The 18,562-nt window shown below is 49.1% G+C and overlaps 1 protein-coding gene across 4 annotated transcripts in view; it reads left to right on the top strand.

Annotated features, from left to right (window-relative positions):
• LOC138267440 (microtubule-associated protein futsch-like) overlaps nucleotides 1-18,562 on the top strand; it is a 164,707-nt gene that overhangs the window by 113,273 nt on the left and 32,872 nt on the right. For all 4 annotated transcript variants that reach the window (XM_069216377.1, XM_069216378.1, XM_069216375.1 and 1 more), the window contains exons 6-7: nucleotides 7,067-7,175; nucleotides 7,946-8,290. In XM_069216377.1, coding sequence (XP_069072478.1) covers nucleotides 7,067-7,175; nucleotides 7,946-8,290 — 454 coding nt within the window. The remainder of the gene's footprint in view (nucleotides 1-7,066; nucleotides 7,176-7,945; nucleotides 8,291-18,562) is intronic.

Raw genomic sequence — 18,562 nt, 5'->3', positions numbered from 1 at the left:
TAGGTCTAGCAAAGCGTCATCTGTGCCTTTAAATAGATGCAGTGGCAGCCAAACTGGTAAACTAGTAAAGTGTTACAGGATCCTCGGAAGAATTAAAGGTCTCCCAAAGTTGCCACTAACACTTAAAGTCCCCAGAGAAAATTCATGGCTTCCTTGGGGAGAAAGAAAGTTGCAATTGTACCAGCAGTCATCACCCTTAATCTATCTTTGAATAACAAAAAACACATTCATCAGCAATAAAAGGCCAACATCGGTGTACCTATACTGGTCACTGGAACCCTAAATTCTCCCAGGTCGATAGCTCTCGTAAAGAAGCACCACACACTCACTATCCAGCAAAGAATCAAGTTTGAAACCACAGTAAACATCTACACAGCCACCTGTCCACACACTGCCACATGGCTTCGGAAAATAATAAAGCCATATGTGCCCCTCGTAACTTGAGGCCTGCCACCTTCCATGGTGGGAGGGAAGGCGCTGCCTGACCCATCGACCGTACACTGAAGCAGAATCACACTACACATAATAAAGAAACGTGCATGTTTTCGAAGACTAAGATGGCGGAATTTTTTCCACCTTCTGGAAGACCCACAGCCCTCTAAACTTTGGATATATCAGCAGAAATGAAGGCCTCTGCTCTGGATGCTCACATGCTGTTCATCTCCATGTGGGGGCACACTTCGGCCAGCCAGGCCACTGTGCTAGTGCTACGGTCTTGCTGGTCAGTCTTCGCTTCTCAAATCCCATTCATCGTTCTAGTTGCCTTGCAGACCTATTGTGGATGAACCCTTTAACAGCTTTGTTTATTGTTTGCCAACTTTCTGTGGTACTGGCACAGCCACAAGAGGGTTCTATCCAGCAAGGTGTCTGCCTGGATGAATTCTGTGCATTGATTCAGAGGTACCGAATAAACCTCTAAGCGCTGCATCAATGCGGCAGACTTTATACATGAGCTCCATTTAGAATGATTATATGAACGGTCAGATAGCCAGAAAATCTGGCATGAATCGAGCTCTCGGCCTGCGCCTGACACCTCTGATTTAGTTTGTATTGAAATGTGGATTTGTTTTTCCACAAAACGTCAGATATTTTTCTCACATCCTTATTGTTTTGCCCTAGTCACACGCAGCTTTACTAATGCTCCACTACTCTAATCTGCAGGCCTCCGTCACACCAATAGTGAGCTTTACACACTGTTCTCAGCTCTTCTGCTGCTAGATTACCGACACAACACTGAGTTCTGCCAGCAAACATCAGCCTGGTCCCACAGCGACCCTTTAATTCCAGCAGTGAGCCCAGCTCTTGGGGAGTGCGCACTGTTGAAGGGCTGTGACACATGGGAACTGTGCATTCTGAAAGACAGGTACATGAGGACCGTGCGTTTTGAGGGGCAGATGCATGGGCACTCTGCATTCTCTGGGGAGATGCAAGGGCACTGTGCATTCACCGGGACAGATACACGAGGACCGTGCATTCTGAGGGGCAGATGCAAGGGGACTCTGCATTCTCAGGGGCAGATGCAAGGGCACTGTGCATTCTCTGGGGAGATGCAAGGGCACTGTGCATTCTTTGGGGAGATGCAAGGGCACTGTGCATTCACAGGGACAGATACACGAGGACCGTGCATTCTGAGGGGCAGATGCAAGGGGACTCTGCATTCTCAGGGGCAGATGAATCTCCCCAGAGAATGCACAGTGCCCTTGCAAGGGCACTGTGCATTCACAGGGACAGATACACGAGGACCGTGCATTCTGCGGGGCAGATGCAAGGGGACTGTGCGTTCTTAGAAGCAGATGCAAGGGGACTGTGCGTTCTTAGAGGCAGATGCATGGGGACTGTGCATTCCCTGGGACAGATGCATGGGGACCTTGCATTCTCAGGGACAGATGCATGGGGACCGTGCATTCTCAGGGACAGATGCATGGGGACTGTGCATTCTCAGGGACGAATGCATGGGGACCGTGCATTCTCAGGGACAGATGCATGGGGACCGTGCATTCTCAGGGACAGATGCATGGGCACCGTGTATTCTCAGGGACAGATGCATGGGGACCGTGCATTCTCAGGGACAGATGTATGGTGACCGTGCATTCTCAGGGACAGATGCATGGTGACCGTGCATTCTCAGGGACAGATGCATGGTGACTGTGCATTCTCAGGGACAGATGCATGGGGACTGTGTATTCTCAGGGACAGATGCATGGGGACCGTGTATTCTCAGGGACAGATGCATGGGGACCGTGCATTCTCAGGGACAGATGCATGGGGACCGTGCATTCTCAGGGACAGATGCATGGGCACCGTGTATTCTCAGGGACAGATGCATGGGCACCGTGTATTCTCAGGGACAGATGCATGGGGACCGTGCATTCTCTGGGGACAAATGCATGGGGACCGTGCATTCTCAGGGACAGATACATGAGGACCGTGCATTCTGCGGGGCAGATGCAAGGGGACTGTGCGTTCTTAGAGGCAGATGCATGGGGACTGTGCATTCTCTGGGACAGATGCATGGGCACTGTGCATTCTCAGGGACAGATGCATGGGCACTGTGCATTCTCAGGGACAGATGCATGGACACTGTGCATTCTCATGGACAGATGCATGGAGACCGTGCATTCTCAGGGACAGATGCATGGAGACCATGCATTCTCATGGACAGATGCATGGGGACCGTGCATTCTCATGGACAGATGCATGGGGACTGTGCATTCTCAGGGACAGATGCATGGGCACTGTGCATTCTCAGGGGCAGATGCATGGAGACCGTGCATTCTCAGGGGCAGATGCATGGGGACCGTGCATTCTCTGGGGACCGTGCATTCTCAGGGACAGATGCATGGTGACTGTGCATTATCAGGGACAGATGCATGGTCACTGTGCATTCTCAGGGACAGATGCATGGGGACTGTGTATTCTCAGGGATAGATGCATGGGGACCGTGCATTCTCAGGGACAGATGCATGGGGACCGTGCATTCTCAGGGACAGATGCATGGGGACCGTGCATTCTCAGGGACAGATGCATGGGGACCGTGCATTCTCAGGGACAGATGCATGGGGACCGTGCATTCTCAGGGACAGATGCATGGGGACCGTGCATTCTCAGGGACAGATGCATGGGGACCGTGCATTCTCAGGGACAGATGCATGGGGACCGTGCATTCTCAGGGACAGATGCATGCGGACCGTGCATTCTCAGGGACAGATGCATGGGCACCGTGTATTCTCAGGGACAGATGCATGGGCACCGTGTATTCTCAGGGACGGATGCATGGGCACCGTGTATTCTCAGGGACGGATGCATGGGCACCGTGTATTCTGAGGGACAGATGCATGGGGACCGTGTATTCTCAGGGACGGATGCATGGGCACCGTGTATTCTCAGGGACAGATGCATGGGGACCGTGTATTCTCAGGGACAGATGCATGGGGACCGTGCATTCTCAGGGACAGATGCATGGGGACCGTGCATTCTCAGGGACAGATGCATGGGGACCGTGCATTCTCAGGGACAGATACATGAGGAACGTGCATTCTGCGGGGCAGATGCATGGGGACGTGCGTTCTTAGAGGCAGGTGCATGGGGACTGTGCATTCTCTGGGACAGATGCATGGGCACTGTGCATTCTCATGGACAGATGCATGGGCACTGTGCATTCTCATGGACAGATGCATGGAGACCGTGCATTCTCATGGACAGATGCATGGAGACTGTGCATTCTCATGGACAGATGCATGGGGACCGTGCATTCTCATGGACAGATGCATGGGGACCGTGCATTCTCAGGGACAAATGCATGGGGACCGTGCATTCTCAGGGACAGATGCATGGGCACTGTGCATTCTCAGGGACAGATGCATGGGGACCGTGCATTCTCAGGGACAGATGCATGGGGACCGTGCATTCTCAGGGACAGATGCATGGGGACCGTGCATTCTCAGGGATAGATGCATGAGGACTGTGCATTCTCATGGACAGATGAATGGAGACCATGCATTCTCAGGGACAGATGCATGGGGACCGTGCATTCTCAGGGACAGATGCATGGGGACCGTGCATTCTCAGGGACAGATGCATGGGGACTGTGCATTCTCCGGGACAGATGCATGGGCACTGTGCATTCTCATGGACAGATGCATGGAGACCGTGCATTCTCAGGGACAGATGCATGGGGACCGTGCATTCTCAGGGACAGATGCATGGGGACCGTGCATTCTCAGGGATAGATGCATGAGGACTGTGCATTCTCATGGACAGATGAATGGAGACCATGCATTCTCAGGGACAGATGCATGGGGACCATGCATTCTCACAGGCAGATGCATGGGGGCCGTGCATTCTCAGGGACAGATGCATGGGGACCGTGTGCTTTGAAGGGCAGATACATCCGTGGCTTAGGGGATGTTCAGTGAGTTTACCAGAAGGAAGACTACAGTATAGCTTACGTAAAACGTTACTGAAAATAATGCATTCTAAAATAAGGGTGTCTGGGGTGAAGCGCCTCCCTGGAGTCTCCAACCTTTCAGACAAGCAGCCACACACAGGGGAGTTTGGTAAACATATTCCCATCCCTTGGGTTTTGTGATTCCCACAGCACTGCTGCCAAGTAACAGATGCCCCCACCCTGCCATACGTGTGCCAATGTAGATGTTATTGAAAGCTGCTCCCTGTGCGGTTGCAGTGTAACCCAGGATCGAGCTTCTTGCAAAGGAGGTCACAATAATTCAACTACACGGTTTAAATAGAGCAAATAAGTGAAATCAGGTGACCAAACTGGGCAACGTAGAATAATTTTAAAAAGTACGTAAACAGGGCAATGCTACGCGTTTTGGAAATATCATTCTAATATCAAAGCTGTATTAAGCTTTTTATTGCTTTTGAAACATGGCAGCCTTTTGGCTCCACTGAAGTCTGCTCATGGTGCGTGTTGTTAGAAGTTTGTCTGAGGTTGAACTATAGCACTGTAGGCTTAGGCTTCGCAGTCAGGCAAAGATGTCTCGCATCACCTCTGACGTCTGCAGGTAAACCATTAGTGGAACATTTAAGTGCTGGAATTGGTGGGCACTTATAAAGAAATTCCATGCATCTGCAGATTCGGATGTGTAGATTTGCGTTTTTTCGTAATTCTCATTATCGAGGTGTTGTACAGATATGCCATGCACCGCTCCATCCTGTATCTTCAGTCTGAGGAAGCATCCTCCATCCAGGGTTGGACCAGGACTAGACCTGGGGTTCTGGCCTATACGGGACTCTCCAGTTCAGCATCTCCTCCTCCCCTCTGGTCCTGTCTTTTGAGAGGGAGATTGCCAGAGGTAGCCTGCCTCCGGGGTATGTCCCAGTCTTGCGCCCATCAGCCCGATCAGGAGAGAATCTTCATGGACCACTCCACCCACAATCTGCAGGCCCCGCGCTCCTGAGGCTTCCACCCATCGCAGTCTCGCTCGATCACGGGTCTCTCCCAAGCTGCTTGTCGCTGCCGCCTTCTCCCTCTCGTTGCTCTCTGCTGCTGACTCTGCTGACAATGCCAAGGCACAGGAGAAGCATCCAGGTCTTTGGTGTGGAGGCTCCCTCCAGCCCTCTGCAGAACAAACCACTGACTGCAGCGTTTTCAAACAGAAGGAACAGCATGCAAACGCAGGCAGCAGAGGTTGCATGGCTCCGATTACCAGGATGAGAGATCATTGCACTCATCGTTGATTTTCTGGCCTCTGAGAGCCAGAACGCTTTAGAGTAGCTGTTGTTTTTTGAGCTGAATCTGGAGATGGAATAACCGAGAGTGGCGGCTCCTACACCGATAGAATAGATGTCGGCAGGATTGCAGCAGGTGGCTTGGATTTCTTGGCACATGATGTGGAGGGACAGAAGCGAAAAGCTATAAAGCCGGGCATAGTAACCAGCAAGTGCAGTGTGAGTGTAGCTGGCTTGTAAGGGAAGAGTTCAGAAGCGGTGCAGTGTGAGTGCACAGTCTGTAGTAAAAAACTGCACTACAAATAGAAAGGAGATGTAAGTAAGCAGGTACAGAGGATGTATAACTACTGTCCATAAGCAGTGCAGTCTTACGGCAGAAAGTAAGTAAACGACGTGCAGTGTGGGTGCAGAATCTGCTGCTTTAATAAACAGTGCAGTGAGTGCAGAGATAAGTAAACAGCGTATACGCACTGTAGCATGAGTTCAGAATCTGCTGCTTTAATAAACAGTGCAGTGTGAGTGCAGATAAGTAAACAGCTCATACAGTGTAGCATGAGTGCAGAGATAAGTAAACAGCGTATACGCACTGTAGCATGAGTTCAGAATCTGCTGCTTTAATAAACAGTGCAGTGTGAGTGCAGATAAGTAAACAGCTCATACAGTGTAGCATGAGTGCAGAGATAAGTAAACAGCGTATACGCACTGTAGCATGAGTTCAGAATCTGCTGCTTTACAAGTAAACATTTAATAAGCAGTGCAGTGAGAGGGCAGAGGCAAGCAGCTCCTTCAGTGCAGCATCGGTTCAGATGCTTTACAAGTAAACCTTCAATACGCAGTGCAGTACAGAAGCAGAGGCTTTATAAGGTAACATTTCTCAAGAGGTCCAGAGGCTAACTGAATAGTTATTAGCAGTGAAGTGTGAGTGCGTGGGGCCTGTGAGTGAATAATGCATATGGAGGGGACCTTTCGGTGAACAGTATGTAATCACTGCAGTATCTGTCCAGTGACTGCAACGACACACTTCATGCAGAGAGTGGTAGAAAGCAGTTTACAAGCAGCACATGAGTACAGACTAAGAGAGCAGTCCATTCTTTAGCACTGCAGTTCATAAACAGTGAAGTGAGCAGTGTTGAAAAGCCCTGTAACCTTTCACCTGGTTCTCAGGCAATGCTGTGTATTTGTAATTTTATATACTTTTTTGCTCCCCCAGCCGTTGCCACAGCATCCTCCCATGCCAGTAAATGATCCTGCATTGTGCATGTTCAGCTTGCAGCATCAGCAGGCATTTTTCAGCTACGTTGGTTGCTATTTCCAAGCATTTGTGCTGTTAACATGTTGAAGCGCTCAAAAATATTTTTTTTAATTTCATTTGCAGTTGATGCTAAAACTAGGGACGCTGCAGAGAAATTGGCTCGATTCATTGTTAGGATGGGACCAGAAAAAGAACGATTTACTAAAGCCGAAGCTGCTAACCCACAATTTTGGTAAGTAGCCCTAGTGCCTTTGTAGTTGGTTTGTTCAGTGCTCATCTCCTCTGGGATAGGATGATAACAATATTTGTGCCAGTGCACCCCACAAAGTGAGCTGGGCTTCTTAAATTCTACAGTTTACAGTCGCCGCGCTCAGTGGAAGATGCTTGTGCTGTTGTCAGAAGGATGCTGAGCTAGCTCTATGATGGCAGGTTTTACCCAGGGCCACAGCAGTCTTTCACCCAAGTGTATTGTCTTTGAGAAATGAAGTTCATGGATTCATATATCAGTCGTGTTCCTCTATTAGTTACTGACCAGCTGTATTTAGTCAGAGGTCCTGCAAAACAAATCGGCCTATTTTCTGTAAATTATTACATAAAATGACGAATATTGTGAGCACCCCAAAATATTTCAGGTTAGAACAGAGGAGACATCTTGGAGAAAATTTGTTTTATCTTTTGAAATGAAAATGTTGCTGCGCATATTAGCTCAGTGCCATTGTTTTGTCTTTGAAACATTAGAAGTTACTCTAAAAGTTTCAATTCACGTGCCAGTACCAATAGGTGGTGGGTATTGGGAGGCTCACATATTAAAGACTACTGGTTTAAAATATATCATCCTTAAGGTGTACTTGTTATGTGCCCTAAATAACATCTAATCACCCTTTTATTGGTTGTTGTATATGAATGCAATCTTAGATCACATTGTTGTGTTAATTAGATTTTTACCTAGCTCCTTATGTATGGAGGAATGTATAACTGCTTGATGCTTTTTCTGTTTCATAGGTTTCTAAATCAAAAAGACCACCCAGCATATGAATTCTACCAAATGAAGTTAGCAGAGTTTAGCAAGGCCAAGCAAGCGGGTGAGCTTCCTAGTTCGAAAAGTCCTGTGCCAACTAAGTCCAGCTCCAAATCTCAAAGTCCTACTGACCAAGCCGCAGAGCCCCGCAGTGCACTGCTGCTGCTGTCTCAGATCTATGATTCAGACGAGGAAGATTCTGAGTCTAAAGACGATGTATCACAAAATGGTGGGCAGCGAGGCCGTCGCCGCCGCAAATCTCGCTCAAAAAGGATTTCTTCAGACACTAAGCGGACGTCTTCTAAGCATGATCCACGTGTAGGCATCAGGTTGCTATGATGTTACTTCTACCTTTATCTGAACTGATCAGTAACATGCACTAGTTATTCTGTAAAGTGTATCTTTTGTCTCTACTCTATTTTCAAACTATGGCATCTTTCCACCTGAGCGTGATAGAAAGCAAAGGCTTCGGCATCGCTGCCGTACAGTTATACACCTTTATACAGGACCACGTGTAACACTCGTGTGTTCTGGTATGCTTAACCAACTGTGTGGCCATGGCAGGAATGCAGGCAGGTTAGTTCAACAAGGCAGCATAACTTTGCACAAGAGTTGAGTCTTTGGGAATTTTTTGAAATCGAGTAGTTCCACAAATACACACCCGCAGCTGATGGCCATCAGTATATTGGTGGCACCTGAATGGTGATTTAGTGAGGTTTACCACAAGGAAAAGGGCAGTATATTTTCAGTATGAGTATATTTTGAATGGGACAATAAAAGGGCTACGTTTGTACTATGGCCTCACTGAGCCTCCTACGCTGTGACCTGAGGTTAAGCACAAGGAGGTAGCAGCTATAAGCGATGAGACCTATAATAACTTTGATTGTACACCATCTCACTTTGGATGCTACAGCTAGAATAAATTACCTGCTTTTTCAGTGGATGCTTTTCTTGAATATATGTCTCTCTAGGTCAGTGGTTCCCTACCTGTGGCCAGGGGACCCCTGGGAGTCGGCGAAGCCTCCTCAGGGGGCCCGCGACTGCTTAGAAAATTAAGTAATATTTACAGATTAGGTCCCCAGCTTTCAGTAATGACTCAGTGGGGGGTCTCCAGGTACCAATAAAGATTCAGTGGGGGTCCCCAGGCTCCAGTAATGATAAAGTGGGGGTCCAGAGATGTCTAAAGGTTGGGAACCACTGCTCTAGGTACTTTAGATCACAGGCGAGCATGTTAGCACAAGGGTCTGAATTGTCATGCAGGTGGAAGACAAGGCATGTGTTAGAAATAATGCCAAGACAGCACGTGTGGTCAGGGTTTCAGGGACACCTCTAAATGCAGAAACGAAAGATCTTCAGTCCAGCTGAGAATACACAGCAGACATTTGGCTCTGAACAGGGGCCAATTCAAAGCAGTAGATAAAAGGCCCCACTGAGCAGCGCAAAGAAGCCCTCACACGTGGCAGCTCAGTCCTGGCCAAACACAGGTTAATATCAGTTTTAAAATAAAGATGAGAGAAAATGTGGCACTATTTGTATGAGACTCCAGTGCTGCCTCACCCTAAACTCATCACCCCAAGATGCAGCACATGGAATTCGCTTAGCAGCAATTCAGCCATACAGTGCACCCATTTCTTCAGCAAACTTAAACTCATGTGTAGGACTCGCCCTCTGATCATCAGCTTTTGCTCAGCTCCTGAAAGAGGCAACCCCAGGTCACTAATGACAAAACAAAGTTGCAGTTGAAGTTCCACCTGGACGCCAACAAGCCTAATAGGCAGGAGATAAAGCTACAGCAGATACAAAGTCCTAATTGCGATGCACAAAAGTAGTTTGTAATCTGTAACCTTCATTTTGAATTGCAGGGTACACATTGCAAACCCTTGTGAGTCACAAAGGGTGGGAGGCAGCGGAGCGGTTTATCACCCGCGACTATTGGTGCGGTCAGAGAGAGTTGAGTGGCTACAGACTACCTGGGGGCAACCTATACAGTGCACGTGGAGGCCGTGGCCATGTCCAGACTGCTGTGCCAAGAACCACAGCATGCCCTCAACAATGTCCAGTTTGTAACTTGCTACTTTTTGTGGCATTGTGACCGCTATATCTTTAAGGGACATTGATTGAAATGCTATCTGTAAGGAAATGCCTCCTTGGCATGGTTGCCCCCTGACTTTTTGCCTTTGCTGATGCTATGTTTACAATTGAAAGTGTGCTGAGGCCTGCTAACCAGGCCCCAGCACCAGTGTTCTTTCCCTAACCTGTACTTTTGTATCCACAATTGGCAGACCCTGGCATCCAGATAAGTCCCTTGTAACTGGTACTTCTAGTACCAAGGGCCCTGATACCAAGGAAGGTCTCTAAGGGCTGCAGCATGTCTTATGCCACCCTGGAGACCTCTCACTCAGCACAGACACACTGCTTGCCAGCTTGTGTGTGCTAGTGAGGACAAAACGAGTAAGTCGACATGGCACTCCCCTCAGGGTGCCATGCCAGCCTCTCACTGCCTATGCAGTATAGGTAAGACACCCCTCTAGCAGGCCTTACAGCCCTAAGGCAGGGTGCACTATACCATAGGTGAGGGTACCAGTGCATGAGCATGGTACCCCTACAGTGTCTAAACAAAACCTTAGACATTGTAAGTGCAGGGTAGCCATAAGAGTATATGGTCTGGGAGTCTGTCAAACACGAACTCCACAGCACCATAATGGCTACACTGAAAACTGGGAAGTTTGGTATCAAACTTCTCAGCACAATAAATGCACACTGATGCCAGTGTACATTTTATTGTAAAATACACCCCAGAGGGCACCTTAGAGGTGCCCCCTGAAACCTATCCGACTATCTGTGTAGGCTGACTGGTTCCAGCAGCCTGCCACACTAGAGACATGTTGCTGGCCCCATGGGGAGAGTGCCTTTGTCACTCTGAGGCCAGTAACAAAGCCTGCACTGGGTGGAGATGCTAACACCTCCCCCAGGCAGGAGCTGTAACACCTGGCGGTGAGCCTCAAAGGCTCACCCCTTTGTCACAGCCCAGCAGGGCACTCCAGCTTAGTGGAGTTGCCCGCCCCCTCCGGCCACGGCCCCCACTTTTGGCGGCAAGGCTGGAGGGAACAAAGAAAGCAACAAGGAGGAGTCACTGGCCAGTCAGGACAGCCCCTAAGGTGTCCTGAGCTGAGGTGACTCTGACTTTTAGAAATCCTCCATCTTGCAGATGGAGGATTCCCCCAATAGGGTTAGGATTGTGACCCCCTCCCCTTGGGAGGGGGCACAAAGAGGGTGTACCCACCCTCAGGGCTAGTAGCCATTGGCTACTAACCCCCCAGACCTAAACACGCCCTTAAATTTAGTATTTAAGGGCTACCCTGAACCCTAGAAAATTAGATTCCTGCAACTACAAGAAGAAGGACTGCCTAGCTGAAAACCCCTGCAGAGGAAGACCAGAAGACGACAACTGCCTTGGCTCCAGAAACTCACCGGCCTGTCTCCTGCCTTCCAAAGATCCTGCTCCAGCGACGCCTTCCAAAGGGACCAGCGACCTCGACATCCTCTGAGGACTGCCCCTGCTTCGAAAAGACAAGAAACTCCCGAGGACAGCGGACCTGCTCCAAGAAAAGCTGCAACTTTGTTTCCAGCAGCTTTAAAGAACCCTGCAAGCTCCCCGCAAGAAGCGTGAGACTTGCAACACTGCACCCGGCGACCCCGACTCGGCTGGTGGCGATCCAACACCTCAGGAGGGACCCCAGGACTACTCTGATACTGTGAGTACCAAAACCTGTCCCCCCTGAGCCCCCACAGCGCCGCCTGCAGAGGGAATCCCGAGGCTTCCCCTGACCGCGACTCTTTGAACCTAAAGTCCCGACGCCTGGGAGAGACCCTGCACCCGCAGCCCCCAGGACCTGAAGGACCGGACTTTCACTGGAGAAGTGACCCCCAGGAGTCCCTCTCCCTTGCCCAAGTGGAGGTTTCCCCGAGGAATCCCCCCCTTGCCTGCCTGCAGCGCTGAAGAGATCCCGAGATCTCTCATAAACTAACATTGCGAACCCGACGCTTGTTTCTACACTGCACCCGGCCGCCCCCGCGCCGCTGAGGGTGAAATTTCTGTGTGGACCTGTGTCCCCCCCGGTGCCCTACAAAACCCCCCTGGTCTGCCCTCCGAAGACGCGGGTACTTACCTGCAAGCAGACCGGAACCGGGGCACCCCCTTCTCTCCATTCTAGCCTATGTGTTTTGGGCACCACTTTGAACTCTGCACCTGACCGGCCCTGAGCTGCTGGTGTGGTGACTTTGGGGTTGCTCTGAACCCCCAACGGTGGGCTACCTTGGACCAAGAACTAAGCCCTGTAAGTGTCTTACTTACCTGGTTAACCTAACAAATACTTACCTCCCCTAGGAACTGTGAAAATTGCACTAAGTGTCCACTTTTAAAACAGCTATTTGTGAATAACTTGAAAAGTATACATGCAATTTTGATGATTTGAAGTTCCTAAAGTACTTACCTGCAATACCTTTCGAATGAGATATTACATGTAGAATTTGAACCTGTGGTTCTTAAAATAAACTAAGAAAAGATATTTTTCTATGTAAAAACCTATTGGCTGGATTTGTCTCTGAGTGTGTGTACCTCATTTATTGTCTATGTGTATGTGCAACAAGTGCTTAACACTACTCCTTGGATAAGCCTACTGCTCGACCACACTACCACAAAATAGAGCATTAGTATTATCTATTTTTACCACTATTTTACCTCTAAGGGGAACCCTTGGACTCTGTGCATGCTATTCCTTACTTTGAAATAGCACATACAGAGCCAACTTCCTACATTGGTGGATCAGCGGTGGGGTACAAGACTTTGCATTTGCTGGACTACTCAGCCAATACCTGATCACACGACAAATTCCAAAATTGTCATTAGAAATTGATTTTTGCAATTTGAAAAGTTTTCTAAATTCTTAAAAGACCTGCTAGGGCCTTGTGTTAGATCCTGTTTAGCATTTCTTTTAGAGTTTAAAAGTTTGGTAAAAGTTTGAATTAGATTCTAGAACCAGTTTTAGTTTCTTAAAAAGTATTCCAACTTTTAGAAGCATAATGTCTAGCACAGATGTGAATGTGGTGGAACTCGACACCACACCTTACCTCCATCTACAGATGAGAGAGCTAAGGTCACTCTGTAAACTAAAGAAAATAGCAATGGGCCCCAAACCTACCAAAGTACAGCTCCAGGAGCTTTTGGCAGAGTTTGAAAAGGCCAACCCCTCTGAGGATGGCAACTCAGAGGATGAAGATAGTGACTTGGAGGGAAATTCCCCCCCTCCAGTCCTACTTAGGGAGAGCAGGGCTTCTCAAGCCCTGACTCCACAAATAATAGTCAGAGATGCTGGTTCCCTCACAGGAGGGACCAACAACTCTGAAATCACTGAGGATAACTCCAGTGAAGAGGACATCCAGTTAGCCAGGATGGCCAAAAGATTGGCTTTGGAAAGACAGATCCTAGCCATAGAGAGGGAAAGACAAGAGATGGGCCTAGGACCCATCAATGGTGGCAGCAACATAAATAGGGTCAGAGATTCTCCTGACATGTTGAAAATCCCCAAAGGGATTGTAACTAAATATGAAGATGGTGATGACATCACCAAATGGTTCACAGCTTTTGAGAGGGCTTGTGTAACCAGAAAAGTGAACAGATCTCACTGGGGTGCTCTCCTTTGGGAAATGTTCACAGGAAAGTGTAGGGATAGACTCCTCACACTCTCTGGACAAGATGCAGAATCTTATGACCTCATGAAGGGTACCCTGATTGAGGGCTTTGGATTCTCCACTGAGGAGTACAGGATTAGGTTCAGGGGGGCTCAAAAATCCTCGAGCCAGACCTGGGTTGACTTTGTTGACTACTCAGTGAAAACACTAGATGGTTGGATTCAAGGCAGTGGTGTAAGTAATTATGATGGGCTGTACAATTTATTTGTGAAAGAACACCTGTTAAGTAATTGTTTCAATGATAAACTGCATCAGCATCTGGTAGACCTAGGACCAATTTCTCCCCAAGAATTGGGAAAGAAGGCGGACCATTGGGTCAAGACAAGGGTGTCCAAGACTTCAACAGGGGGTGACCAAAAGAAAGGGGTCACAAAGACTCCCCAGCAGAAGGGTGATGAGACAACCAAAACTAAAAATAGTAAAGAGTCTTCTACAGGCCCCTAAAAACCTGCACAGGAGGGTGGGCCCAGAGCCTCTTCACAAAACAATGGGTACAAGGGTAAAAACTTTGATCCCAAAAAGGCCTGGTGTCATAGCTGTAAACAGCATGGACACCAAACTGGAGACAAGGCCTGTCCCAAGAAAGGTTCCACTCCAAACTCCCATCCAGGTAACACTGGTATGGCTAGTCTCCAAGTGGGATCAACAGTGTGCCCAGAGCAAATCAGGGTCCACACTGAAGCTACTCTAGTTTCTGAGAGTGGGGTGGATTTAGCCACACTAGCTGTCTGGCCGCCTAACATGCAAAAATACAGACAGCAACTCTTAATTAATGGGACTAGAATAGAGGGCCTGAGGGATACAGGTGCCAGTGTCACCATGGTGACAGAGAAACTGGTTTCCCCTGGCCAATACCTGACTGGAAAAACTTACACAGTCACCAACGCTGACAATCAGAGAAAAGTACATCCCATGGCAATGGTTACTTTAGAATGGGGAGGGGTCAATGGCCTGAAACAGGTGGTGGTCTCCTCAAATATCCCAGTGGACTGTCTGCTTGGAAATGACCTGGAGTCCTCAGCATGGGCTGAGGTAGAGCTAAAAACCCATGCAGCAATGCTGGGTATCCCTGAACTGGTGTGTGTGAAAACAAGAGCACAATGCAAGGCACAGGGTGAAAAAGTAGAGCTGGAGTCTGGAAAAATGGCCCAGCCTACCAAGAGAACAGGAAAGTCAGTTGGGAAACCAACTGCAACACAGCAAAAGAAAGGGAACCTCTCTTCTCAGGAAGAAGTTCTGCCCTCTGAGGGAACTGGGCCTTTGGAGCTTGAACCTTATCAGGTTGAGCTCTTAGGCCCAGGGGGACCCTCAAGGGAAGAGCTGTGTAAGGGACAAGAAACCTGTCCCTCTCTTGAAGGCCTTAGGCAGCAAGCTGCTGAAGAGTCCAAAGGCAAGAAAAATGGAACACATAGGGTCTATTGGGAAGATGGGCTCCTGTACACTGAGGCCAGAGACCCCAAACCTGGTGCCACTAGGAGAGTGGTAGTGCCTCAGCTGTTCAGAGAGTTCATCCTAACATTGGCCCATGACATTCCCCTTGCTGGACATTTGGGACAAACCAAGACGTGGGAGAGGTTAGTCAACCACTTCTACTGGCCCAATATGTCCAGCATAGTTAAGGAGTTTTGCCTCTCCTGCCCCACCTGTCAAGCCAGTGGTAAGACAGGTGGGCATCCAAAGGCCCCCCTCATTCCACTTCCAGTGGTGGGGGTGCCCTTTGAAAGAGTGGGTGTGGACATAGTTGGTCCACTGGAACCTCCCACAGCCTCAGGAAATATGTATATCCTGGTAGTAGTGGATCATGCTACCAGATATCCTGAAGCTATTCCCCTTAGGTCGACTACTGCCCCTGCAGTAGCCAAGGCCCTCATTGGTATCTTTACCAGAGTGGGTTTCCCTAAGGAGGTGGTGTCTGACAGAGGTACCAACTTCATGTCAGCATACCTAAAGCACATGTGGAATGAGTGTGGAGTGACTTATAAATTCACTACCCCTTACCATCCACAAACTAATGGCTTAGTTGAGAGATTCAACAAGACATTAAAGGGCATGATCATGGGGCTCCCAGAAAAACTCAAAAGGAGATGGGATGTCCTCCTGCCATGTCTGCTTTTCGCTTACAGGGAGGTACCACAGAAGGGAGTAGGGTTCTCACCCTTTGAACTTCTGTTTGGTCATCCTGTAAGGGGACCACTTGCCCTTGTTAAAGAAGGCTGGGAGAGACCTCTCCATGAGCCTAAACAGGACATAGTGGACTATGTACTTGGCCTTCGCTCTAGAATGGCAGAGTACATGGAAAAGGCAACCAAAAACCTGGAGGCCAGCCAACAACTCCAGAAGTTTTGGTATGACCAAAAGGCTGCACTGGTTGAGTTCCAACCAGGGCAGAAAGTCTGGGTTCTGGAGCCTGTGGCTCCCAGGGCACTCCAGGACAAATGGAGTGGCCCTTACCCAGTACTAGAAAGGAAGAGTCCGGTCACCTACCTGGTGGACCTGGGCACAAGCAGGAGCCCCAAGAGGGTGATCCATGTGAACCGCCTTAAGCTCTTCCATGACAGAGCTGATGTGAATCTGTTGATGGTAACAGATGAGGATCAGGAGGCAGAGAGTGAACCTCTCCCTGATCTTCTGTCATCAGACCCAAAAGATGGCACAGTAGATGGAGTGATCTACTCAGACACCCTCTCTGGCCAACAGCAGGCTGATTGTAGGAGAGTCCTACAACAGTTTCCTGAGCTTTTCTCCCTAACCCCTGGTCAGACACACCTGTGTACCCATGATGTGGACACAGGAGACAGCATGCCTGTCAAGAACAAAATCTTCAGACAGTCTGACCATGTTAAGGAAAGCATCAAGATGGAAGTCCACAAGATGCTGGAATTGGGAGTGATTGAGCGCTCTGACAGCCCCTGGGCTAGCCCAGTGGTCTTAGTCCCCAAACCTCACACCAAAGATGGAAAGAAAGAGATGAGGTTTTGTGTGGACTACAGAGGGCTCAACTCTGTCACCAAGACAGATGCCCATCCAATTCCAAGAGCTGATGAGCTCATTGATAAGTTAGGTGCTGCCAAATTTCTAAGTACCTTTGACTTGACAGCAGGGTACTGGCAAATAAAAATGGCACCTGGAGCAAAAGAAAAGACAGCATTCTCCACACCTGATGGGCATTATCAGTTTACTGTTATGCCCTTTGGTTTAAAGAATGCCCCTGCCACCTTCCAAAGGTTGGTGAATCAAGTCCTTGCTGGCTTGGAGTCCTTTAGCACAGCTTATCTTGATGATATTGCTGTCTTTAGCTCCACCTGGCAGGATCACCTGGTCCACCTGAAGAAGGTTTTGAAGGCTCTGCAATCTGCAGGCCTCTCTATCAAGGCATCCAAATGCCAGATAGGGCAGGGAACTGTGGTTTACTTGGGCCACCTTGTAGGTGGAGGCCAAGTTCAGCCACTCCAACCCAAGATCCAGACCATTCTGGACTGGGTAGCTCCAAAAACCCAGACTCAAGTCAGGGCATTCCTTGGCTTGACTGGGTACTACAGGAGGTTTGTGAAGGGATATGGATCCATTGTGACAGCCCTCACTGAGCTCACCTCCAAGAAAATGCCCAAGAAAGTGAACTGGACTGTGGACTGCCAACAGGCCTTTGACACCCTGAAACAAGCAATGTGCTCAGCACCAGTTCTCAAAGCTCCAGATTATTCTAAGCAGTTCATTGTGCAGACTGATGCCTCTGAACATGGGATAGGGGCGGTTTTGTCCCAAACAAATGATGATGGCCTTTCCAGGTTCTTCCACTTAGAAAATGAAGACTCTCTTGGGAAAGGTTAGTCTCATCCTCTTTCGTTTGGGGGGGGGTTGTGTAAGGAAATGCCTCCTTGGCATGGTTGCCCCCTGACTTTTTGCCTTTGCTGATGCTATGTTTACAATTGAAAGTGTGCTGAGGCCTGCTAACCAGGCCCCAGCACCAGTGTTCTTTCCCTAACCTGTACTTTTGTATCCACAATTGGCAGACCCTGGCATCCAGATAAGTCCCTTGTAACTGGTACTTCTAGTACCAAGGGCCCTGATGCCAAGGAAGGTCTCTAAGGGCTGCAGCATGTCTTATGCCACCCTGGAGACCTCTCACTCAGCACAGACACACTGCTTGCCAGCTTGTGTGTGCTAGTGAGGACAAAACGAGTAAGTCGACATGGCACTCCCCTCAGGGTGCCATGCCAGCCTCTCACTGCCTATGCAGTATAGGTAAGACACCCCTCTAGCAGGCCTTACAGCCCTAAGGCAGGGTGCACTATACCATAGGTGAGGGTACCAGTGCATGAGCATGGTACCCCTACAGTGTCTAAACAAAACCTTAGACATTGTAAGTGCAGGGTAGCCATAAGAGTATATGGTCTGGGAGTCTGTCAAACACGAACTCCACAGCACCATAATGGCTACACTGAAAACTGGGAAGTTTGGTATCAAACTTCTCAGCACAATAAATGCACACTGATGCCAGTGTACATTTTATTGTAAAATACACCCCAGAGGGCACCTTAGAGGTGCCCCCTGAAACCTATCCGACTATCTGTGTAGGCTGACTGGTTCCAGCAGCCTGCCACACTAGAGACATGTTGCTGGCCCCATGGGGAGAGTGCCTTTGTCACTCTGAGGCCAGTAACAAAGCCTGCACTGGGTGGAGATGCTAACACCTCCCCCAGGCAGGAGCTGTAACACCTGGCGGTGAGCCTCAAAGGCTCACCCCTTTGTCACAGCCCAGCAGGGCACTCCAGCTTAGTGGAGTTGCCCGCCCCCTCCGGCCACGGCCCCCACTTTTGGCGGCAAGGCTGGAGGGAACAAAGAAAGCAACA

Source organism: Pleurodeles waltl, chromosome 12 (assembly GCF_031143425.1).
Source record: "Pleurodeles waltl isolate 20211129_DDA chromosome 12, aPleWal1.hap1.20221129, whole genome shotgun sequence".
Lineage (NCBI taxonomy): Eukaryota > Metazoa > Chordata > Amphibia > Caudata > Salamandridae > Pleurodeles > Pleurodeles waltl.
Note: the sequence above shows the minus strand (reverse complement) of the source record. Positions and strands in the feature narration are given on the sequence as shown.